Here is a 24,914-nt window from a genome sequence, read left to right on the forward strand (position 1 = left end):
CTTGAACAACCACGTTTTAATGCGTGGCAGAAACTCATTAAAGAGGGGGCATGGTGGAGTTCCCTAGGGAGAGAGTTCCACAGAGTGGGGGCCACCACAGAGAGGGGGCCACCACATTATTTGTTCATTTGTTTATTTCATTTCTATACCGCCCAATAGCCGAAGCTCTATTAGTAAGACCTAATTATTTAAAAATCTTTTTTTATTTATCATTGCAAATGTTGCAAAGTGATACAAAATAATACAAAGTAACACCTGCTGTACAAGAGGAAAACAGGAGTCAATATTCTTCTTTTTCATTATATCCATAGCTTTTTTCAAAATGAACATAATATATAAATTTAAAAACCATTAAGTGATATCTAGTAATAATCAGCATCTTCAAAATATTAGTATCCTTATAGGAACTTTTTGATCATAGTATCTGTTCAGAAACTTAAGAATGTATTCCAATTTTCATAATATATCTTGATCATATTGGTTCTTTCCCTTCCTTCCCCAAACCTGTGTATAGGGTTTCCCAAATTCTTTTTAACCAATCCTCAAATTGGAATCATAAGATCTAATTATTTTTGGCATGACATGCACATTAACAAAACTGATAGATAATTTTTGGGACATCACCTAGTCCAAAAAAAATCCTACAGTGCACTGCGACTATGAAAAAGGCTTTGGTCAAACAACTCCAGAACAGTAGTGTGCCATGTCCTCTCTGTTGAGCTGCCCTGTGAAACTTCATATATGCATATAAAGATAACATAGTGAAGAAATCACACTTGGTTGTGACAGTCACCCCACCCCTAGCCCAGTGAAGGCCATTGAGAACTCAACTTCTTGCATGTAAAGGGGAATTTCCATACAGGACATTACAGGCTCAAGGGCAGCAGCATTAAAAAGACACTTCCAGAGAATGAGCTTTTCTCACTTTTCTTTTATACCAACTTCTCTCAGAATGATGGAATTTTGCTACCAGAAATCCACCCTAAAATTATTATAAGCATTATGGAGTTTATCTTTACCTGCAGTATCGTAACTGTAAATAATAGGCATTTTATCCCACCACTATTGGAATGAGGAGAATGTTGTGGGAGGGAATTATCATGGTCCGTCTTTGGAAACTGCACCATCAAACAGCTTGACCTTTGTTGCTGCTATATTTGTTAATTGCATAGACAGTTTAGGTTTGATTCAAATGACTATTTTTTCCCAGTGCAAAGTTATTCCCCCCCCCCCCCCCCAGTAATGAACACAATTATTTCACTCGGCCTTCTAGAGGTGTTCACTATGCACTCCGCTGCCAACCCACATTAATGTACCACCTTCATTTTCAGATACTATTTATTAATGTATTTAAAAGATTTTAAATCCGCCTTGCGGGATGCACAGCCCTCATAAGGCAGCATACAAGATTACAAAACACACGAAAATAAAATTACAGTTAAACACACACACACAGACCAACAGCAGCTAATGATTTTTAAAGTACCAACATAGATCAGAATGTTGGAAGTCGACATGATTTTCTCATGGGGTACTTTCTATTACAAAAAAGAAAGTAGTTCCCATTTGAAAATGGAGGGGGTGTTTATTTATTTAGAAAAGTTTTGGATCGCTCCTCCATTCAGTGGGTGCTTGAGGCAGTGTACAAAGATTAAAATACATAAAAATACAAAAACCTAAAACAGCCATATGAGAAGATTGTACCACCTCAATGATTTGGCATCTCCTTTGAATCACATCCTGGTATATTTCAGCTGACTAGTGTTTATCTTGACTGGATACACGTCCATGCCGCTCTCCAAAAAAAGGAAGTTCAGTGTGGCCCAGAGGATCAATCAACAACTTAATCTGGATCAATGTAAACCATGTGCTCCCCTTGTTCCTGAACTTCCGTATGCCAGGCTAGCTCAGTGGTACTGTAAGGGTAGGACTATGGGGTGGAAGCCTGGAGTCCCACTCAGCATAGGTAGGCCCATCTAAGACCGTCATGTCCAGAATCTAAAATTACCTAAGCGAACCACTGGGCTAGCTTTGCCTCCTTTCAGTGCTTTCTGCCCATTGTTGTTGCCTGTGACATCTGATTTTCCTACCCATTACTCTGAGATGAATTATCTAAATTTGACAGCCTGGCAAGCTCCCAGTTTTTGCTGTTAAGTATCTTACTTTATAACTAGTCAAATATCCAAACTAAGACAGGGATAATCATGCCAAATTTCCTATTGGAAAAAAGAAAAGAAAAGGAGCAATCCATGTTCCAGTGTATGCCCAGAAGACATACGAACAAAGCTGTTCTCATGGGATCTGCAAGCTCTCTTCAGTCTCGCTACTTCATGTGGTTCAGAACCCTTCCTTGCCTTGTTGTTTTCAAGCAATAGAGGGATCATTACTTAATTAATGTACCTTGGGTATTCCTTGAACTGTTTTTACCTCCAGGCAGACAATTAGTCTTCAGAGAAACTGAAATTTCCTTGCAAGTATAAACAAAAGAGATTTGCAGACCAGTATACTCCTTCAAGGGAAGCAATTCTTTTTTTAAAATACCTCAAAACTTAGGACACTGGAACAACTGTGTTCAAAAATTTTACGATCTTGCCATTAGACATAAACTTAAGTGAGCCATTCAAAAAGCAAGAGTAAGGGAAACCAGCCTATGAACATAAGGGCAGATAACAATGATACCAATAACTCTTAAGCTGGAAATGTGTAGAGATTTTCACATTGTTTAGAACTTATGGACTCTGCATTACATTGTGTTAAGATGCACTGCAGTGGTGGTAGGGCAAATAAGCACTCCATCTTCTCTTACTGTTTTGTTACATTGTAATTGATGATTTACTGCTGGATTGGGCATTGTGGCAATTGTATTATTTTATGTATCTTTCCATATTGACACACCAGTCCTTCTAACACAAATTTGATATATCCTGAAATTGTTTAATAATTTTAAATTTAAGAATCACCACCATCACCATGCGAAATAATTATTTAAGTAAATAAAGATGACCTGTTTCAGTTACTACCAAACCAGGATGTTAGTGTGAAAATGAATTATAACAGTGCGAAGCAGGGCTAAAAAGTTAGGCTTTGCTGGGTATAGGCTAGCATGGATGAAACAGTCTATTTCTAGTCCGTGTCAGTTTTGCATGTATTTAGTCATAAGTCTCTTCCATCCAATTTCACACAATTCTGTTTTTTTAAAAAATAAAAAATGAAAATTTACATGTATTTTTGGACACTTTCCCCCCCAAACATATGAATTTTATACTCCATTTTCCCTAATATTCATATTTTTGTGAACTGAGAACTGTATCACAAAATTTAGAGAAGAGCGCAGTCTGAAGGATAACTCTGTTCTGATCCCCGTATTAGTCCAGGAAGTGTGAATTAGGTTGGGCAGCTTAACAATAAGCACCAAATGAAATTCTCCCCATCCCTTGTATAAGCAGGGTATGGCACAGGCATATGTTGACTGAGATAAGTAACCACATAGGCAGCTGGGAAAAAGATGCTGGATTATAGCCCAATCCTGTGAGGCACAATGCAAACACACTTTGGGCTCAGCAGTCCCAGAGCTGATCAGTTGCTACACAGCATCGGTGTTCCTGTTATAGTGGCATGTGGTGGCACCATTGTTTGCTCTCTTCCCAGACGTAAATTGCTGTGTAAGGTGACTTCCTTGGGTCAGCCAAGTGTGGAGCTCAGCGAGGACCCTCACATAATGCAGCCTAGTCACAGTCCATGTATCTGTATACTGTATTTTTTGCAATATGCAGTGCTTGAAATGGTTCACAAGAACAAAAAAGGTGAATAGCTGTAATTATAATACAAGGTTAGCTCAATTGCAGTTCATTTAAAACATCTCAGATGTTAAAATAAACACAAGACATACTGACAGATCACTTAACAATAACAGCAATATTGTACTTACATTTAACAGTTCATGTTAAGAGAATATCCTAAGAGATATTAATTGCAGATGCTGTTCAGGATATGCAAAAGAACACTAAGGCCAGTAAGGGAACCTCGTAACAACAACTGGCCAGACCTGGTGATGATGTTAAGGTAATTTTCTGCTCCCTTTAAAAATGTCCAGGTTAGCCTTAACATATGAGATGTCTTAAATGAATCAGACCATTGGTCTGTTTTGCCCAGTATTGTCTACTCCAACTAGCAGCAGCAAGATCGCAGAGGTAGTCCCTTCTTAGGCCTCCTGCTGTTCTTTAATTGGAGATGTCGGAGACTGGGCCATTAGGAGTTCAAAGCAAGTACTCTGCCACTGGAATGATCGCTTGCTTGCTAGTGTGTGCAACAAGGGGATCCTGCTGCTATCTATCGATCTGTCTGTCTGTCTGTCTGTCTGTCTGTCTATCTATCACATTTGTATCCCACCCTATAAACTCAACATTAAAAAAACTAAGATCATGGCATCTGGCCCCATCACTTCCTGGCATATAGAAGGGGAAGAAATGGAAGCAGTGACAGATTTTACTTTCTTGGGCTCCAAGATCACCGCAGACGGTGACTGTAGCCATTAAATTAAAAGACGCTTGCTCCTTGGGAGGAAAGCTATGGCAAACCTAGACAGCATAGTAGGAAGCAGAGACATCACCTTGCCGACAAAGGTCCGTCTAATCAAAGCTATGGTTTTCCCAGTAGTAATGTATGGCTGTGAGAGCTGGACTATAAGGAAGGCTGAGCGCCGAAGAATTGATGCTTTCAAACTGTGGTGCTGGAGAAGACTCTTACGAGTCCCCTGGACTGCAAGGAGGTCAAATCAGTCCATCCTAAAGGAAATCAACCCTGACTGCTCATTGGAAGGACAGATACTGAAGCTGAAGCTCAAACATTTTGGCCACCTAATGCGAAGAGAAAACTCCCTGGAAAAGACCCTGATGCTGGGAAAGACTGAAGGCAAAAGGAGAAGGGGACGGCAGAGGATGAGATGGCTAGATAGCATCACCGATGCAATGAATATGAACTTGAGCACGCTCCGGGAGAGAGCGCAGGACAGGAAGGCCCGGCGTGCTATGGTCCATGGGGTCACGAAGAGTCGGACACGACTGAACGACTGAACAACAACAACAACAACAACAAATCCCACCCTATATCATTAAGATCTCAGGGTGGCATACAGATAAAACCAATTTAAACAGTATAAAACAATAAATAATTTAAACAGCTAAAACATATTAAACATTGAACAAGCTAATACCAACTAAAATCTAAAACAATAAAACAGTTAAAACAGTGCACTATTTAGAGAATGCATTTAGTCCTCAAAGGCTTTGGTAAAAAGCCATGTTTTTACCTGGTGCCGAAATGAAACCAATGTAATCGCCAATTGGGCCCCCAAGGGGAGGGCATTCCACAGCTGGGGTGCCACAGCAGAGAAGGCCCTCTCCCTGTGGGTTACCTGTGGGTTCCTTACCTGTGGAGTATCATTCTTGCTTCTGTCGCAGTTTGACTTTGGTTCTCCCACTCTGCTCGAGCTTGACAGAAGCTGAGTCTGACAGCTTCGTTTACATCCAGTGAGGTAAGACAGGCTCCGGAATGGGGTGTGCGTGTGATTCCATTGCTCCTCCACTTCTTGGCTTTTGCAAATGTATGAAAAGACCCAATGATTGGGTCCAGACGATCAGTGGAAGAAAAGAAGCCGCCGTGGCTTTCTTCCACTGCCCTGCACATGCTGCTCGTGTGCCCGCTATCTGAACACAGCGAGGTGTGCAGCGGGGGGCGGGGAGGACTTCCAAACCACCCTGTTACCCCTACAACAAGCCATGGTTTGTGGGGTGGTTTGGAAGCCATCCCCACTGTGCACCTTGCCGGATTTGGACAACACAGCAACCTGCGCTGCGGCAAGGGTAATTAGGGAGATGGCATGTGTGGGTCAGGTAGGGAAAAGAAACCCCCATGGCTTCTTTTCGCTGCTGATTGTCTGAACCCAGCCAATGTGCATTGTAAATAAGGTACATTGTCTATCTGTCTTTTAAAAAAGTATCTGTATTTTATAAAGTATTTTAGTATTTTGTAAAATATTTTAGGGAATGATGATCAATAGAGCTGGCTTCTCATCTCCTTCTGAATTGATCACAAACGCCCAGGCCTTACATCTGAGGATCTCCATGGCCTTGCCTATCTTTCCATGCTCATTTATCATTATATCTCTGTCTATGATCTTCACTCTACCACTGTGGTGGGGAATGTGTGGCCCTCCAGAGGTTGTTAGTCTGCAGCTCCTATTAGCCCTAGCCAACAGAGCCAGTGGTGAGGGATGATAGGAGTTGATCTCCAACAACATCTGGAAGGCCACACATTCTCCATCCCTGCTCACCTGAAGGATTTTACAGTGCCATCCTAAATCGGATTGGAGGAGGGGCGCTAAGCAGTGGATAATCCACTATTTCCAAAGCCTTGGAAGGGTGGAATAACTAAGAGAGCTAATAATTGAAAAGTGATCATTTGGTGGCTGTCGTTGAGCTTAAAATGTATACAACAAGTATATGCTCAGGATTTAAAATCCTAAAATATGTATAGAACCTGTAATGAATAATGTAACACAGGCTGTGCGTGTAGGTATTTTTGTTGTTATATCATTGTTACTTTGTATTTCTAAAATAAAATGCTTTTTTCTAAAAATTAAAAAAAGCATACTTTTTTGCCATTCTATTTGGTAGTGTTAGTGCAGTGGTGGTTTTTTTCACACACCCGCCTCGCAATCAGTATGGGTAAATTAGTTAGGCTGCTATGGGAAGTGTGTGTGTGTGTGTGTGTGTGTGTGTGTGTGGTATCCTGGGGCCTCCCCAGCAGATGAAAGGGCTTTGGATCCAGCAGATCCAAGGCCACCTCGGCTCTGTCCCGGAACACCCTGTTTTGGGGCCTACCACTGCCTGTCACTGGGGGAATACTTCTGTTGGTAGATTTAACTTGTGGAGCTTTCCATGGCCTAGTTAGGGTCTCTAAGGCCGATGGTTCCCCACCAGTGGAGCTTGTCTCCAGTGGCAGAAAAAGACCTCTGCTCCACCCTAGGCGGAGGTGGGATTGCTCTGCTACTCTCTCTCATGATATCTCTCTTTCTGCCCTGTCCCCTTGTGATGAATACACCTCTCCCCCTTCCTTCAAATTCGACCTGTCTCCCTTCAAATCCCTCCTCAAAATGTACCTTTTCCATGTGGCCTTTGGTTTATCCCCTTAATACTTCACAACTATAACCAAGTTTTTAAGTCCATGTCAATGCATTTGCTCACATTCATCTCACCATACCCTTGTCTTTTCCCCACCCCAACCCCTGTTTTGTCTTTTGTCTGTTTTAGTACATAAGCTCTTTTGAGGGAGGGTCCTATTTAGTTTTGTCTAGCAAATTCTGTAATATGGCATGTATAGTGATGGCACTGTAGAAATAACAAAAAAGAATAATTCATCAAAAAAATAGAATCAGTACTTTTCAAAAGGAAATGTGAGCAGTCAGTAAGATGTAAGAATCGCAAACTAATAAATATGTGTCTTCTGCTTCTCTTTTAGATATTTGAATGGTGGTATTTTCGCAAGTATGGGACGTCATTCATTGAGCAAGTCTCTGTGAGTCACTTGCGCCCTCTGCTGGGTGGGGTGGACAACAACTCTCCTAACAATTCAAACACAAGCAATGGGGATTCTGATTCAAACCGCCAGAGCGTTTCAGGTAAGAGAATTCTTTTTGTCTTGTGCAAATTGTTAACTGTAGTAGAAAGTCTTTTTTACATGCAAGAAAGATAGATGCTTATTTTGTAATATACTAATTGTAGTACTAAGTGAATATATTCTGCAAAACAGTATCTATGGGGAGATACCCTGAATAAAGTATCTATAGAGAAGATGAATTAAAATGTGCAGCACAACCCTATTTTTTATTTATTTATTAAATTATTATTTATTTATTAAATTTATTAATCGCCCATCTGGCTGGTCACCCAACCACTCTGGGCGATGTACAACGTATAATAAAACAGTTTAAAACAATAAAATTCTACAATAAAAACATTTTCTAAAATACCCTAACCCACCCCAAATGCCTGCCTGAACAACCACATTCTTAATGCACAGTGGAAGCTCATTAAAGAGGGCTCATGACGGAGTTCCTTAGGGAGGGAGTTCCACAGAGTGGGGGCCACCACAGAAAAGGCCCTCTCCCTCGTCCCCACCAGTCTAGCTGTCCCAGCTGATGGGACAGAGAGAAGGCCATCCGAGGCTGATCTTGTTAAGCGGCCTGTCTGGTGTTGCTGGAGGCGCTCCTTAAGATAGGCTGGGCCGGAACCATATAGGGTTTTAAAGGTCAAAACCAACACCTTGAATTTGGCCCAGAAAACAACTGGTAACCAGTGCAACTCCTTCAGCACTGGAGTGATGTGATCTTGCCAGCAGCTGCCTTTAATCAGGCGAGCTGCCGCGTTCTGTACCAGCTGCAGCTTCCGAACCGTCTTCAAGGGTAACCCCACGTAGAGCGCATTACAGTAGTCTAAACGAGAGGAGACCAGGGCATGTACTACCGATGGGAGCAGATGGTCGGGAAGGAAGGGGTGCAGCTGCCATATCAGATGGCGTTGATACAGTGCTGTCCGGCTCACAGCTGACACCTGAGCCCTCATGGACAGCTGGGAGTCCAAAATGACCACCAGGCTGCGGACCTGGTCTTTCAAGGGTAGCTGTACCCCATTCAACACCAGGTCAACATCCCCCAGCCTCCTCTTGTCTCCCACCAAAAGTACCTCGGTCTTGTCAGGGTTCAGCTTCAGCTTATTGCTCCCCATCCAGGCACTCACCAACTCCAGACATTTGGGCAGGGATACTATGGCCAACCTTGGTGAAGATTTGAACGAGAGGTAGAGCTGTGTGTCATCCGCATACTGATGACACCGCACCCCAAACCTCCTGATAGCCCCCAGCGGCTTCACATAGATGTTAAATAGCATCGGGGAGAGGATGGAACCCTGTGGCACTCCACATGTGAGCAGCCACGGGTCCGAAACCTCCTCTCCCAGTGCTACCCTCTGGTACCTGCCGGAGAGGAAGGACTGGAACCACCGCAATACGGTGTCTCCAGTGCCCAACTCCTCCAGGCGGTCCAGGAGGATACCGTGGTCAACGGTATCAAAAGCCGCTGAGAGGTCGAAGAGAACATGCACATCTACTCAAAAGTAAGCCCTTATTCGTTCAATGGGATTTACTCCCAGGTTAGTTTGTATAGGATTACAGAATTACAGAACTGTCCTTCCTAAGTGGTGGTTGGGGAGGGAGTTCCATGGCAGAGCTCTGCTGGCCCACTGCGGCTAGGGCAAGAGGTGTGGAGGTGGAGATTTTGGGGGGTTTTCCTAGCAGTTTTCTTCTTCTTTTTTTTCCTTCCTATTGACAACAATGGGAGGGGAAATATTTATGCTGGCCCCAGGTTGACATGGTATGGAGGCCCAATCTGTAGGCATGTTGGCAGTACAAAGGCGGCTTTGGGTCCTGTGGATCCAAGGCTACCCCCACTGTGACTCTTGGACACTCCGTTTTGGACACTGTGGCTCCTGGGAACACTGCTGGCAGTACTTCTATGCTTGTAGAGCAGGGATGTTAAATCTCTTCCAGCCAAACGACTTAATTCCATTTCAGAGAAGCTCTGGGGCCACATTCCAGTGGTGAGTGGGACCACAGGCAAAAGAGGTGGGGCCAAAAATACCAGTGTATTTTAGCATAACACTCTTACTGCCAGTAACTAAGCCTCAGGAGAGGAGTAACTAAGCCCCAGGAGAGGCATTTCAACCTTTTAGAATGGGGAAAAAACTGCACAAAAGCTGGGAAACCACCAAACGATAGTTGGCCGAGGGATGACCATCTGGAGAACTCTGGAAGGCCAGATTGTCCCCCTGGCTTGAGCTTCTGCACCCCTGCTGTAGAGCTTTCCACACTTGCATTGAGGGCCTCTGGGGCAGACATGGTGTCCTGACAGCAGAACTGCACTTCCACTGCATCCAACAACCTCTCAGCCAGCTGTTGGTAGAGGTTTGGGTTGCTCTACCTGTTATTACGGTAACATATCCTCTGTTACTGCTTCGTAAAAAGAGAGGGTATTAGCGTAATAATTGGTTTTTTCCCCTTGAAAGTTATGTTTATTATCTCCCGAAATGACTATCCACAAAAGGAGTACAACAATTGCAAATTGTCTGCAATTTACACAAAGATATAAACTTAAGGTACTCATAAATCAAGACAGAAAAACATACAGGAAATTGTCAGCGCTCTAACTTAGTAGTCACAGCTTATTAGTGCACTCCCAAAATTATTCCTCTTAAAGTATAAATGTGGGCTCAGCATTAATAAATTAAGTTTACAAAAATTAATAAATGCTGGCTAGTTATTCATAAACCTGCCTCATTTTTGACAGTTTTCTCTCATTCTTATACGAGATGTCAGTTTGGCCATTGCTACAAAGTCCCATAATTTATCTATCCATTCATTTTTATTTGGTGTTTTAGGTAATATCCAGCATCTAGGATATATTACTCTAGCAGCTACTGTCATATAACTAGTAAAGTCTTGATTAGATGTTTTGTGCAAGTTACAACAAAGAGTAGAGAATCCCATCTGATGGTGTATAACCAAGTAACTTCTCTATTAAGGTTTTATTTTCTTCCAGTATTGTTTAGCACAAGAGCATGTCTACCACTTATGCTAGAAATCCTCTTGTTTTTTTAGACACTTCTGGCAACAAATACTGTAATTCCTATTTTGTAATTTCTTTGTAAAAGAAAGAATAAATAACGGCTTACCGTTATTCTGATCATTAACAAATAATGTGATTGCTTTGCTCACTGTGTGACCAAACCTTTAGGCAAGCATTCTTCAGTTTTCTAACCACTTCGTAATGATGTACTTTGTTTTAATGATTTCTCTGCCATGCATTTATCCAGCAACTAGCATTCTTTTCTGTTGGTTGCAGTCTTTTTCATACTTAGCATTTAAATGATACTCTCCCTACGTGCTCGAAGCACGTCACATACTTTATTTCAACCATCCTTACTACAACCCTGCAAAGTAGACCCTATATTACAGATGGGAGCCTGAGGCTGACTTGTAGATTTGAACTGGGGTATCTAGTCAGTGTGTACCTCTTGTCCCTCAGAACTGCACAGCTCTGTCAGGTGCTTTTCCAAGCTAGGATTTGAACCTAGACTGTGATGGTGAAAGCCCTGAATCACAACTATTAGATCACTTGAGTGAACTAGGGAATCTTTCTTCATCACTGGCAGATCCAAATCTCAAAAAGAAAGATGGGCTTTGTTTTCTGGTAGACACTACAAAGCAACATGCATTCTGCATTGCAAATTAATGATAATTCAACAGTTGGACATATTTTATATAGTATGTCCAACTGTTCTTCCAGTGTCTTGGGCCTAGTCCAGCATGAATAAAGTGGGCATCCTGTTCCTTCTTTCTTTCTGTGCATTTTAAAAGAAAGATTCATACCTCTGATTTATGTGTTTATTTTTACATTTTTATCCTGGCCTACCTTCAAAAGAACAAAGAGCTTTGTATATACTTTCCTCCCTTTGTATATGCTTTCCATTTTATCTTCATAAGTTGGGAGATAGTGACTGGCCCAAGGTCACCCAATGATCTTTAAGAGTGAGTGGAGATTTGAACTCAGGTCTCTGCCACCAACCATTCTACCACATAGGTTACACATAGGAAGGTTCCAAAAGTGACTCTTTCTATGGACAGTTATTGCTAGACAGTCTATTTGTGTTACTTAATAATTATACATATCTCTTTAATACTTTACTTTTGGTAAAATAAAAACAGTTGTTACAGCAGCAAGAGATTGCTCTTCCCTTGCCCAATGATTGGGAAATGAAGGGTGAGCTGTGGATTCCAGTTCCAGATTTGTTCTTTTTACTTCAACATTTGAGGAATCTACATGGCTGTACCAGGATTTATGACTCTAGAGATGTCAAGGAATCTACACTTCCCCTTTTAGAGCCTCAGGTCGCCTCCTCATGGAAATATGGGTGGCTGAATCACATTGATTCATTTTGTGAAACTGGCTTTCCTCCTGTTGTTTCTCAGATGGTTTCTAAAGGATCTCCTGCCCACCACACTAGGGGTGGGCAACTCAGGGCCCTCCAGATGTCTGGTCCCTCACCATTGGCTATGCTGGCTAGGGCTGATGAGAGCTGTTGACACAACATCTGGAGGGGCACAAGTTGCACAATCCTGCACTCCATTCTCATATGAAATGAGACAGCAGCTCCTAGATGTCCAAGATTTATTCCCAGTGTTGAACTGTTACATTTGCCTCTAATTAGTCAGAATGGTATCTATCTATGATAACAACTGACAGACATTGTGTCATTTCAGATCTCCTATTGCAGGAATCAGCAACTGAAGGCCAGTCATCTGTCCCACTGTGGGGCAGTGCCTGTCCTGCAGTTGCAAACCCAGAGACAAAACAAAGGGGTGTGGAGGGAGTGGTGTCTGTGGCAACAGGGTTCACCTGATGGTGGATGGAGGTTGTGGACCCTGGTCTTCCTCCCATTTCTCAAAGCGGCTCCCTAGGGAAGCAAGTTGCTCCCCACAATCCTTTTGTTTTGGATAGTTTGCGTTGTTCTGACAAAGCAAGCAGAACAAACCTGGCTAGGACTAGAGTGGTATCTTGCATAAGAAGCATCCCACAGCAAGCGATGTGCTGTCGTATCTTCTCCTGATAGGTAAGCTTCCAATTTCCACTCAGATGAATGGAGTTAATACTTGACTGAAAAAGGAAACTGAAATGTGAGTAGCTTTAGGAATGAATTTATTTACCCTTGGTCTTTTCCCACTTGAATCTAATGTACTTTTCCTCTCTTGGACTCAGACTGTGGGATGCCTTTGGGTGTTCCAGCTGGAAATCTATAATCCCTCTTCCCTGCAAAATATTAGAATTGTGAAAGATATCTAACCATATCTTTTTTGTTTTCCTTTCGCTGTGAATGTTCCTCTGCTGATCAGTACTAATATGCCTTGTCAGTCCTTGTTTGGTTCTACTTTATGCAGGGTCAGCAGCTGGTGCCATTTATTTTATTTTACTTGCTTTTCCTAACAGCAGAGCAGGAATTAAAGCAGCAGATTGTGGTGGATACTTTTCCTGATTTACAATATTAACTAGGCAGTGTAATTTTACTGAAGAAATAAACAAGCCCACAGGGAGTAAAGTAATTGCCTGGGTTTTCTATTCTGTAACCCCATATGTGAACCCTCTCGCCCTACAATTGCACTAAAGTTGAATCGTAGCTGTAAATCACATTTTGTGAGTGGCTTGTCTGGAATGAAATCATTTGGAACATAAAAGTTGTAATGAGAAAGCAGCTTTCAAAGGACAATCCTATTTAGCTGAACATTCAAGGCTCCATTTTGAGCCGGGGGCACTCCTAGGGTGTTGTCTGCACAGCAGTGTTTTTTTACTGGTACCTTTTGACTGTCATCTAAAATATATGGGAAATGTTTTTGACAGCTTGTGTCCAGGAAAATGCCTATATGCTGTGGAAGCAGAAGCCATTTCCAGCCTTCAGGCTTCTCTTCGCCCCCCTCAACCTTTCTTTTGTTCTTCTGCTCCTCTATCTATTATTCTTCAGGATCCTTCTTTGGATGTTTGCTTTGGGCCTTTGGATGTTTGTTTTGTTTTCTCTCTTGATGGAAGGCTTTCATTGTATTTCATTGTGTGAATGGGTTCTATCCAATGGTGGTTTTGTACGGGGCACCCCATTTTTGCTGATCCCTCCTACTCCAGCTCTCTGTGCCATGTCCCATACGGTTCCAGAGGGTCCCCAAACTCAACTTTTCAGTGGGTGCAGGCAGCTGCAGTGGATTAGTGAAAATCAGGTGATCCATCTTGCACAAGCAAGGTGTTTTCCACTAGTGCGATGCCACCATTGGAAACAACCCAGTGTGTTCATTGCAAGTTTAAATGCACAGTGACAAATACTTTTTAAAAAACAGACATATCTGTGATCACATGTTATAATGTCAAATGTTTATATCGATAAGCCAGTTTCACACTTAGTTTCAAAAAGAATTTGCTTCAGTGCTGAATTTAAGCCAATGTGCATTAGTGTTAGCTCTTGGAATTTGTTTCAGCTAAAGTCAGTGCTGTGCTCTGGGACCTCCATTGTATATATCCTGCATAGTGATAGCTGAGGAGGGCTCCTCCCTCTTATATGCAGGCTAGAAAGTTCAGAAAAGGTGTGTGTGTGTGTGTGTGTGTGTGTGTGTGTGTATGTATATATATATATATATATATATATACTCAGATAAGACAATGTCAGAGCATGTGTACAGTGCCTTTAATCCCTACTGGAGCACTACAGTCAGCTAGGACATCTGAAGTTATCAGCAGGGCCATCTTGCTGACTTTTGTTATTTGGTAATGTGTATTCTGGGCATGCATGGTGTTAGGGGAGGGACCATAGCTCATGCCTTGCATGCAGTGGCACCCATCACTCCCTGGCATTTTTAATTAAAGGCTCTCAAATGGCAGAGCTGGGAACAACCTCTGGCTGAAAACGTTGGAGGGCCACTGCCATCAGCACAGACAATACGAAGTTCAATGAACCAATGGTCTGGTTCAGCATAGGTCGGTTTCATTTGTTCATATATGCACAAATAATTCCTTGAGTTGTAGAAGCACTTCTAATGCATGCAGAACACTATGTGCAAATTATAGGTGCCTGAACGTGTCCATCTCATAGTGAACATTTTTTTATTCACCTGGTTTTCTGTTTAGGTGCTTGGAATGCACCTGGGATGACTCATTTGAATATCATTTTGCTTCCAAATAAAGATTAGCATTCAATGGTAATTAGAAGGTGATTAATTAATTTCCCCACCCCTTTGTCACAGAGTGCAAAGTCTGGCGAAATCCACTAAACCTATTTAGAGGAGCTGAATATAACCGGTAAGTGCTACTCAGAATTGTTCTTCAAACGTAGCAACCCCTTTAGAAAGTACATTTGAGCACTTGTTCATTGCCACTGTCGATGTCAAGGATTCAGGCGCTCTCTTCAGGCATTTGTTCCTATGCCTCGTTAGAGTCACGTGAGGGGGTCAACAGGACCATGCCCATCACTCACCCTTAATTTGGCTGCATCATCTCCCATGTGTTGGAGGGTTAATGCCTGGGGTGGAGAGCCTGCTCTGCTTGTGTAGGCTCCCTGCGTGATTAAAACCTTGCACAATCAGGGTTCTAAATTGCGTAGATTAGAGAAGACTCCCCGCTGCAGATGCTAGTCCTCCAACATCTGCAGAGGACAGAGTCAAGTGCCAGGAATGCTATGGAGGGCCAATGAGTATGGCCTTGCTCTTCCCCTCATGCGATTCTAATCTGACGGGGGCGAATGCTTGAACAGGGCTACAGTGTCACCCAAGCAATGTAGTGTACAAGTTCCACATAGTATCTCAGTCTATACTACCTCATCATAGTACCTCAGCCATAGTACCACATAGTACCTCATCATAGTACCTCAGTCACAGTACCTCAGACCTAGTACCTCAGTCATAGTACCTCAGTTCCACATAGTACCTCATAGTTCCTCAGTCATAGTACCTTTCTCAGTCTGGGTCAAGCATCATGGTAACCATTGGAAGATATTTACATACACAGAGTCTCCACTCCCAACCAGAACCAGCTTCTACTGGAAAACAGCACAGTGGTGCACAATAACTCTTTTAAAACAGGTGTACCAGATCCAAGGACATGGATGAGGTAGGGCTGGGGTGTCCAGGAATTTTCCAATCCAGCTGAAGTTCAAGATCCCTTTAAAACAGGGCTGCAGAACCCCTTTCAGCCTGAGAGCGGAATTCCATTTTGGAGAAGCTCTCGGGGGCCACATTCCAGTGGTGGGTGGAGCTGAAGGCAAAAGGGGTGGGGCCAAGAATCCCAGCATATTGTAGCTTCAAGCTCTTACTGCCAGGAACTAAGCCCTAGGAGAGGCATTTCAATCTCTTAGAATGTAGAAAAAACTGCACAAAAGCTGGGAAACCATCAAACTATAAGTGGTTGGGGGAAGGGGGTAGTGGAGCCTTCTGGAGAACCCTCAGATTGGGACCCCCAGATGGCTGGACTTGGCCCCTGGGCCTGAGGTTCGGCACCCCTGCTTTAAAACCAGATTCCCTTTATTGTTTACTTTACTTTGTAGAAAATGTTCCAATACACATCAGCCAAGCCCAGCAGGTTAAGAATGCAGTGCCCCTGCCACTTTTTTCCAACCTAGCACAACTAAAGCCTTTCCCAAAGATTAATTTTTAGAATAATAAATGTGCAGTGGTTATCCACTGCAGGTGGAGGTTGATACATTGGCTACAATGAAGAGAATACGGGTAGATTTCCAAGAACTTAGAAGCATGGAGAAAATTATCTGATGAGTTTGCAACGTTCACTTCTGCCATTTCTTGTACTGCAAGCATGCCATCCATACATGCAACTGAACTCTCTTTGGTGCCTCTGCAGGTATACATGGGTGACAGGACGAGAACCTTTGACATACTACGATATGAATCTTTCAGCGCAAGATCATCAAACATTCTTTACATGTGATACAGACCATTTAAGGCCTGCAGATGCCAGTAAGAATTTTGCTAAGTATGTTGGGAAACGTTTTCAATTGGAGCAAATAACAAAGCCAAATTTCAGAAATTTAAATCCAGGTGTCTCCGTTTATCCGACTGTTGCCATTGGTCTCAGCTGCTTGCTCGGAGAGCGTGTCTCAACTGCAACTTTCTCCAGTTCAGGTTGAGGTGTGGGTTCAGTGGTATGGCTAGGGTTAGACCATGGGGCCAAAACCCATGGCTGCATAACCCAGGAGGCCCCCGAATGACTACCTAGAGAGTGGAAGGTGATGAGAGCAACCGAAGCATGATGGTGCTGCGATTTTAGTGAGTTTAAAAGGCAAGCCAGTATGTGTTCAGAGGTGTTTAAAAAAGAAAGAAAAGAAAACAGCATTGGCAAGCAATGTTGTTGTTCTGATTCTAACATCAGGCATGTAGAAGCAGTTGTAAAGCATGGATTGGAGGTGGTGGTGGGGCAAAGAGAAATGTTAGTTGTGTGCTTCTCAGTTGAAGTAATACACATGGCTGTCTATAGGGCTCCCCCCATAAGTTCATGAAGCCCTGGGTCTAAAATTTCCTAGCGGCACCACTATGTGGGTTACTGGGCACCCGCTACTTCCATGTGAGACTGGCTGCCCTTTCAACTGTCAAGGAATGCAGCCTGCCTCCAGTCTCTTGCTGTAGTTATTGTTGCCCTTTTCCCTGGGAGCTTCTTTTAAAGATAGCATTCACGGTGTAATGTTTTCTTCTCACCTTGCTCCTGCTGCTTCCTGCAGGTTTTTAAGGATGGCAGCCTGGTGGAGCTGTTTGGGTCTCTGAGGTGTTTCTTCCCTGCCAGTGAATGATGAAGTCAGGCAGAAACCACAGTGGCAACAGCCTTCGCGCAGCCTCTGTGCTTCGACAGCCCAAGAAACACAGCAGCACGCTAAGGCTTGGCACATGCTCTTTCTCTCTCTTTTGCCTTCTTCCAGGAGAGAAAGAGTCTGCAGAGGCAGCTGCCAGGAAAAGCAGGAAGAATAGTTCTGAAATAAACAGGAACAAAGGCTCCCTTCATGCACTGCCTCACAAACGTTGCTGTCCAGTGAAGTAGGTTATGCTGGGAGATAATTATTGATTAGAGATTTGAACCCGGGATCCCCACAGCCAGAACTACCAAACTCTCTAGCCACTGCACCATATCGGCTCTTGTGGCTGGCCTGTTTACGCACACTCACTCACACAGAGCCACAGCAGTATGGGAGCTGTTTCTGCCTGGTGTGATCCCGTATGGCAGCATGCTGCATGTGAATGACCCAGCCACATGGCGGGCCAGTTGCATGGGTCTTTCCCACCTGATGGATACCATCCTGCCTACCTGGGTGTAGATTGCCTGGGAAAGAACCACACGATCAACTAGGCCTACATGGTTGCGTCATTCACATGCAGCCTGCAGGCACATGTGATTGTACCACACAGAAGCACCTTCCATGCTGCTGTAGCTGGATTTGAAGGGGTCCAAGCACAAAAGCCATTGTGGTACAGTGGATAGAGAGTGTTGGGTCTGGCTGTGCAAAACCCAGGTTCAAATCCCTGATCAGGCCAAGTAATTAACTCCCAACCTAATTTACTTCACTAGATGACAGTGAGGCTAAAATGTTCCTTGTGAGCTCCTTGGAAGAAGGGCAAAGTGACAAGAAATAAACAAACAAGGACATCCCAAAATGATAAGAAATGCAACAAGGGACCCCAAGAGGACTAAAGCACCAGCATTTTATCTTTTGTCCAGGATACGCCTGATGGTTTCGAATGTTGGTCTTGGAGTGGGCCATCCTTAGCACATTCTTCTGTTGTTTCTTCCAGCATCCACTACTGGGATAAACCAAATCATGTAGGCTCACTCTTCTCTGGATACACAACAAGAGTAAACCTCAGGGTTGGAGAGAAGGTGCTCTGATTGTGTCTGGCTACCTTTTTGTTTTAATGAGCCATTTGCCTGGTAAAATGACTCTGTGGCATGCTAGCCTAGACTACTGTCATGTCCTTTCAAATCGCCACTCTAATTTTTTAAAACATTTTTCCCCACAGTCATGCAAAAGGCATGGAGAGAGAGAAACCCCCAGGCCAGAATTTCTGCAGCACATGAAGCCTTAGAGTTAAATGAGTAAGTGTACTTACAGACCTTTGGAAATCTTCTGCTTGATCTACTGTCCATTATAACTTCTTATCATTGGGAGAATCACATACAAAGTGAGAAAACTGTAACTGAAGTAGTTCTTCCCATTTGTACACACGGGCATTGTGGGGATCTATATTTTTTCATCTCTCAATACTAAAGTTATACTAGTATGACAAACTTTTTCAATAGGTTGTTCCATAATAGAAGGTAAAAGATAAGGAAGTTGGGGATGAAAGGAGAAAATGCTGCTAACACTGATGACAGATATTTATTGATTTTAAACATTCATTTATTTTATTTATATCTATATCACTAATATCACTTGGCCTGATTAGAGATTTGAACCTGGCATCCCCACAGGCAGAACCACCCAACATTCTCTCTAGCTACTGCATCACATCAGCTGTTGTGGTTGGGCCCCTTCACACACACACGCACACACACACACACACAGAGAGAGAGAGAGAGAGACATATATACATTTAATGGATTTTGTATTTCCTGGGCTCCAGAAATAATATCTCAAATTAAAGATGGTGGCTTCTCTGATCCTGTGATATATTGCCAGTTATTTATTTGGAGCACAATCCACTAACACTGCTGTACTGACACATCCCACCCCCTCTCCCTACATCATGTACCTGGCCAATGGCTTCTTACCTGCTTCCTGGGGCTTTTTATCCCAGTCACTCTTTAGTGAGTCCCAGTGGTCTGTCATGGGTTGAATACGGCATCAAAGGGTTATGAGCTCAGGCCAGGAACTGTTGCAATTCATCTGACTGGCCATAGAAGGTAGAGGAGAGGCTGCACAGCTGCTGGACCATGCCATGTCCTGAGTCCCAGCTGGGCCTGGGGTTTCTGGTCTGGGCTGTATGTGGTGGTGTGGTTTATTTTATTATTATTTTTATTATTGATTGGTTGAAGAGACAGTCCCCCCGCTTTTCCCTCCAACAAAAGGAGTCGCTCAAAGCAGCTCACAAAGTATAAAAGCCTAAAAACAGTAAGTAATCATTCAGACACATTAGCAAGCTAAAAGCAGCAGCAAACGCACAGGCGCGCGCGCACACACACACACACACACTCACACACAAAACTATCAGGCAATAAATTAAATTGAGAGACTCCAGAGTCAAATGCTTCTTTGAAAAGAAATGTCTTCATTTGCTGGTGGGATACAGAAAAAAAGGAAGGTGACCTTGGGGCAGTGTGTTCCACATACAGGGCTTTTTTTGTTCCAGCAGGCCTTTGGGGATAACTAGTCTAGACCTGGGAAAATGCGACGTATGGATACCATTTTTGTTGTTCTGGTTGTCTTTTAATGTTTTAATATCTTTACAATTTTAATATTGATTATTTAATTATATTTTTAACTTTTATACAGTTGTATTTATATTTCTATTTATAGGTTTTAATTGTAACAGAGAGCTTCGGCTATTGGGCGGTATAGAAATAAATAAATAAATAACAGTTTTAACGTTGTAAGGCCGCCTTGAGTCCCAGTATTGGGGGAAAAGGCGGGATATAAATAAATATAATAATAATAATAATACAGGGCGCTGCCATGGAGAAAACCCTGTGGCTCATTGCCACCAATTGTGCAGCAGCTGATCTCAAAGGATGGGCAGGTTCACATGATTTGCATCAGCACAGCAGGGTGTATGGGCTGTGCTCTTGTCTGTGTCATGTATAATCTGCTTGTCTGCACAGGTACCCATGCAAGATCTGTATATTAGGAGCAGGAGAAACAGATCCACATCTTGCTTAGTTCAAAGCAGCGTGCTTGCTGCTGCTGGGCCTGCTGCTGCCGCCATGAGGCCTTCCCTGTGGACTCCTGCATGGCATTTTTAAGGGGATTTTAATTGTTTTGTTTGTTTGTTTTATTTTGTTGGGGGGGATTTTGTTGTGTTTTTAGGGGTGGGTAGCTTGCCTGATAGGCGGGAGCAAGGGGGCATGTGTCCACCTGATGGAGGCAGTGGGGGGAGTGTTGGGGGCCAGAACATACCGAGGCTGGGCGGCAGGCGCTGGCGGAGCGCTAGGGGCAGGCCATGCCAGGTAAGGGGAACAAGGGAGAGATGTGTAGTATCTGTCCCCTGCTCCAGGCCTGTCCAGAGCCAAAGGATGGCTGGGGGAGGCGTGACTCCACCTTCTGGCCTTCGTTTGCTGCTCTGCAATGCCAGGTCTGTTACCCAGAAAACCTCCCTCATCCATGACATGATCCTGGATGAGGGTGCAGACCTGGCATGTATTACGGAGACCTGGCTGGCCGAGGCTGCTGCTCCAACCCTTGCAGCCATGTGTCCAGCTGGATTTTCATATGCACAGCAGCCGAGGGCTGGGGATCGGGGAGGGGGAGTGGCTGTTATCTACCGAGAGTCCTTGGTCTTCACCAGACCCCCTCTCCGGGAGACCAAGGTTGCTGAGTGCATGTACTGGAGGTTGGGCCCGAAGGGCAGTCTGGGGATTCTGCTCGTGTACCGTCCACCCCGCTGCACGACTGACTCCCTGGCCGAGGTGCTTGAGGTGGTCTCTGATGTGCGTGTACAGTCCCCTAACTTACTGGTGTTGGGGGACTTCAACGTACATTCGGAGGCCATCCTCACAGGAGCACCTCGGGACTTCATGGAGACCATGGCCTCCTGGGAGCTGCACCATATTCTAACTGGGCCCACCCATGTAGCCGGTCATGCACTAGACCTTGTGTTTGTTTCTGGAGAAGCGGGGAGTGATCTGGAAGTCGGGGGTATATCCACCACCCCCTTGTCATGGTCAGATCACTATCTGGTGATGTTGGACTTCTTGGTTCCACAACCCCTCCGCAGGGGTGGAGGACCCATTAAAATGGTCCGCCCCAGGCGTCTTATGGATCCAAATGGATTCCTGAACACGCTTGGGGATTCTCTGGGGCATGCCAACGGCCACTCGGTCGAGACCCTGGTGGGTGGCTGGAATGCCGCAATCACTGGGGCATTAGATCGGGTGGCTCTGAAACGCCCTCTCCCCCTGAACAGGGCTCGGACTGCACCATGGTTCAATCCGCAGTTACGAGCTCTGAAACAGGAGATGAGACGGCTAGAGCGCCGGTGGCGGAAGTCTCACTCCAAAGACGATCAGACACGGGCTAGAGCTGTATCTTCAGCCTATCACGTGGCGGTGAAGGCAGCAAAAAAGGAATATTATGCTGCCTCCATCGCGTCTGCAGAGTGCTTCCCCAGGAGGCTGTTCCAAGTGGTCCGGAGCCTGGTCGGTCCTGTGGCTCCGGAACCACTGGAGCATTCTAAGGCCTCCTGTGAGGCTTTGGCAAGGCACTTTGCAGATAAAATTGATCAGATTAGGTGTGTTACTCTGCACACTGTGGATACAGTTAGTGAGCAAGAGGCGGCCTGTGGCAAACCAGTTTTGTGGGATCGGTTCCAGCTTCTTCCTCCTGATGAAGTGGACAAGGTGCTTTCATCTGTAAGGCCGACCACCTGCTTACTTGATCTTTGCCCATCTTGGCTCATTATGAGCTGCAGAGAGAGACTGGGTGAGGGGATCAAGGCGGTGGTGAACGCCTCCCTTGAGGAGGAAGTGATGCCATCAGCCCTCAAGGAGGCAGTGATAAGACCGCTCTTAAAGAAGCCCTCCTTGGATCCTCAAGTTCTGAACAACTTTCGCCCAGTCTCAAATCTGCCATTTTTGGGCAAGGTGATTGAGCGGGTGGTGGCGGTGCAGTTGAAGGCACACTTGGAAGAAACTGATTATCTAGACCCATTTCAGTCGGGCTTCAGGCCTGGGCATGGGACAGAAACGGCCTTGGTCGCCTTGGTGGATGATATGAGGAGGGCTCTGGATAGGGGTGAATGCTCCTTCCTTGTTCTCCTCGACCTCTCAGCGGCTTTTGATACCGTTGACCACGGTATCCTCCTGGACCGCCTGGAGGGGTTGGGCATTGGAGACACTGTATTGCGGTGGTTCCGGTCCTTCCTCTCCGGCAGGTACCAGAGGGTAGCACTGGGAGAGGAGGTTTCGGACCCGTGGCCACTTACTTGTGGGGTGCCACAGGGTTCCATCCTCTCCCCGATGCTATTTAACATCTATGTGAAGCCACTGGGGGCTATCATCAGGAGGTTTGGGGTGCAGTGTCATCAATGTGCGGATGACATGCAGCTCTACCTCTCATTCAAATCTTCACCAAGGTTGGCCATAGAATCCCTGTCCAAATTTCTGGAGACGGTGAGTGGCTGGATGGGGAGGAATAAGCTGAAGCTGAACCCTGACAAGACCGAGGTACTTTTGGTGGGAGACAAGAGGAGGCTGGGGGATGTTGACCTGGTGTTGAATGGGGTACGGCTACCCTTGAAAGACCAGGTCCACAGCCTGGGGGTCATTTTGGACTCCCAGCTGTCCATGGAGGCTCAGGTGTCAGCTGTGAGCCGGACAGCGCTGTATCAACGCCATCTGATACGGCGGCTGCGCCCCTTCCTTCCCGACCATCTGCTCCCATCGGTAGTACATGCCCTGGTCTCCTCTCGTTTAGACTACTGTAATGCGCTCTACGTGGGGTTACCCTTGAAGACGGTTCGGAAGCTGCAGCTGGTACAGAACGCGGCAGCTTGCCCGATTAAAGGCAGCCGCCGGCGAGATCACATCACTCCAGTGCTGAAGGAGTTGCACTGGTTACCAGTTGTTTTCCGGGCCAAATTCAAGGTGTTGGTTTTGACCTTTAAAACCCTATATGGTTCCAGCCCAGCCTATCTTAAGGAGCGCCTCCAGCAACACCAGACAGGCTGCTTAACAAGATCAGCCTCGGATGGCCTTCTCTCTGTCCCATCAGCCAGGACAGCTAGACTGGTGGGGACGAGGGAGAGGGCCTTTTCTGTGGTGGCCCCCACTCTGTGGAACTCCCTCCCTAGGGAACTCCGTCATGCCCCCTCTTTAATGAGCTTCCGTCGTGCATTAAAAATGTGGTTGTTCAGGCAGGCATTTGGGGTGGGTTAGGGTATTTTAAAAAAAATGTTTATGGTAAAATTTTATTGTTTTAAATTGTTTTATGGTGGGTTGTACATCGCCCAGAGTGGCTGGGTGACCAGTCAGATGGGCGATTAATAAATTTAATAAAATAAATAAATAAATAAATAAATAAATAAATGGGGTTAGGGTGCTTGCAGACCTCCATCTCCATCATCAGCAACAGGGGTCCCCTGCCTATGCAGAGCTCTGGATTGCAGCCTGTGGCCCTGATTCATTGCATGCCCATAGCTCCTGTGTGCGCAGATGGTCTCGTTTGCTTCAATGGTGGCGCAGCTCCGCACAGGCACAGCTTTGCAAATGCAGAGTTGTTCTCCTCCACTGAAGTGAATGGGGCAGTCCTAGTAAGCCTGAGCTGAACAGAACACTTCAGAGAGCCTCCATGCTACCAACCAATTGCTGGATTGGGACAGGCATGTTGCACAGCACAATAAGGCAGCCAAAACCATGTGCTCATTTAATATATCCTGGCAAGTGCCTTCTCTCTTTTCTAGATCCCTTATTGGTGACCGCTCTTGTTATTTCCCTGATAGGTGCGCCACTGCTTATATTCTCTTGGCAGAAGAGGAAGCAACAACTATTGTGGAAGCAGAAAAACTGTTTAAACAGGCTCTGAAGGCCGGTGAAGGCTGTTACAGACGTAGCCAACAGTTACAGCATCATGGTGCCCAGTATGAAGCTCAACACAGTAAGAGTATTTCCCTGCGTGACTAATAGACCTGGGATCTTTAAGAGACAGCGAATCTTGCTAGGAATAATTGTTCAAAGGGAAATTGGTTGAGCACTGCATTCTGTGTAATTATTTATATCCAGGGCTGTGAATAATACCATAAATCTGCAGGAGCACAAAAGTAGCCCTGACTGTGGTATTGAGCACAACATTTGGTTTCTTGAGAATCTCAGCTTTCCTTTTTTGCCCCCAAAAGGTACGTTTCTAGTCCTTACGGCTGTGAAGATATTCTTGATAGTGTAGGGAAATTATCTGCTACACTTTGTAAAGCTAGAGGGATGGCTGAATAAGATTTCCAGTGGTTTGGGGCAGGACTTTCATGCCTTGAATAGCTCATTGCTACGATCAGAATCCAGGGCAGTATCCAACTGTGTCATTCTGTTAGCACAAATGACATTGCACTAGAGAAACTGGGTTCTGAACTATGTG

General features: G+C 44.6%; 1 protein-coding gene across 6 annotated transcripts in view; it reads left to right on the plus strand.

Annotated features, from left to right (window-relative positions):
* The window catches only part of ST7 (suppression of tumorigenicity 7), a 165,665-nt gene that overhangs the window by 101,036 nt on the left and 39,715 nt on the right, over positions 1 to 24,914 (plus strand). For all 6 annotated transcript variants that reach the window (XM_084810820.1, XM_084810819.1, XM_084810815.1 and 3 more), the window contains 5 exons: positions 7,519 to 7,678; positions 14,890 to 14,944; positions 16,496 to 16,611; positions 18,658 to 18,733; positions 24,289 to 24,443. In XM_084810820.1, coding sequence (XP_084666946.1) covers positions 7,519 to 7,678; positions 14,890 to 14,944; positions 16,496 to 16,611; positions 18,658 to 18,733; positions 24,289 to 24,443 — 562 coding nt within the window. The remainder of the gene's footprint in view (positions 1 to 7,518; positions 7,679 to 14,889; positions 14,945 to 16,495; positions 16,612 to 18,657; positions 18,734 to 24,288; positions 24,444 to 24,914) is intronic.

The sequence above is a fragment of the Heloderma suspectum genome, chromosome 7 (assembly GCF_057233095.1).
Source record: "Heloderma suspectum isolate Gila_16-S chromosome 7, 16-S_ref, whole genome shotgun sequence".
Taxonomy (NCBI): domain Eukaryota; kingdom Metazoa; phylum Chordata; class Lepidosauria; order Squamata; family Helodermatidae; genus Heloderma; species Heloderma suspectum.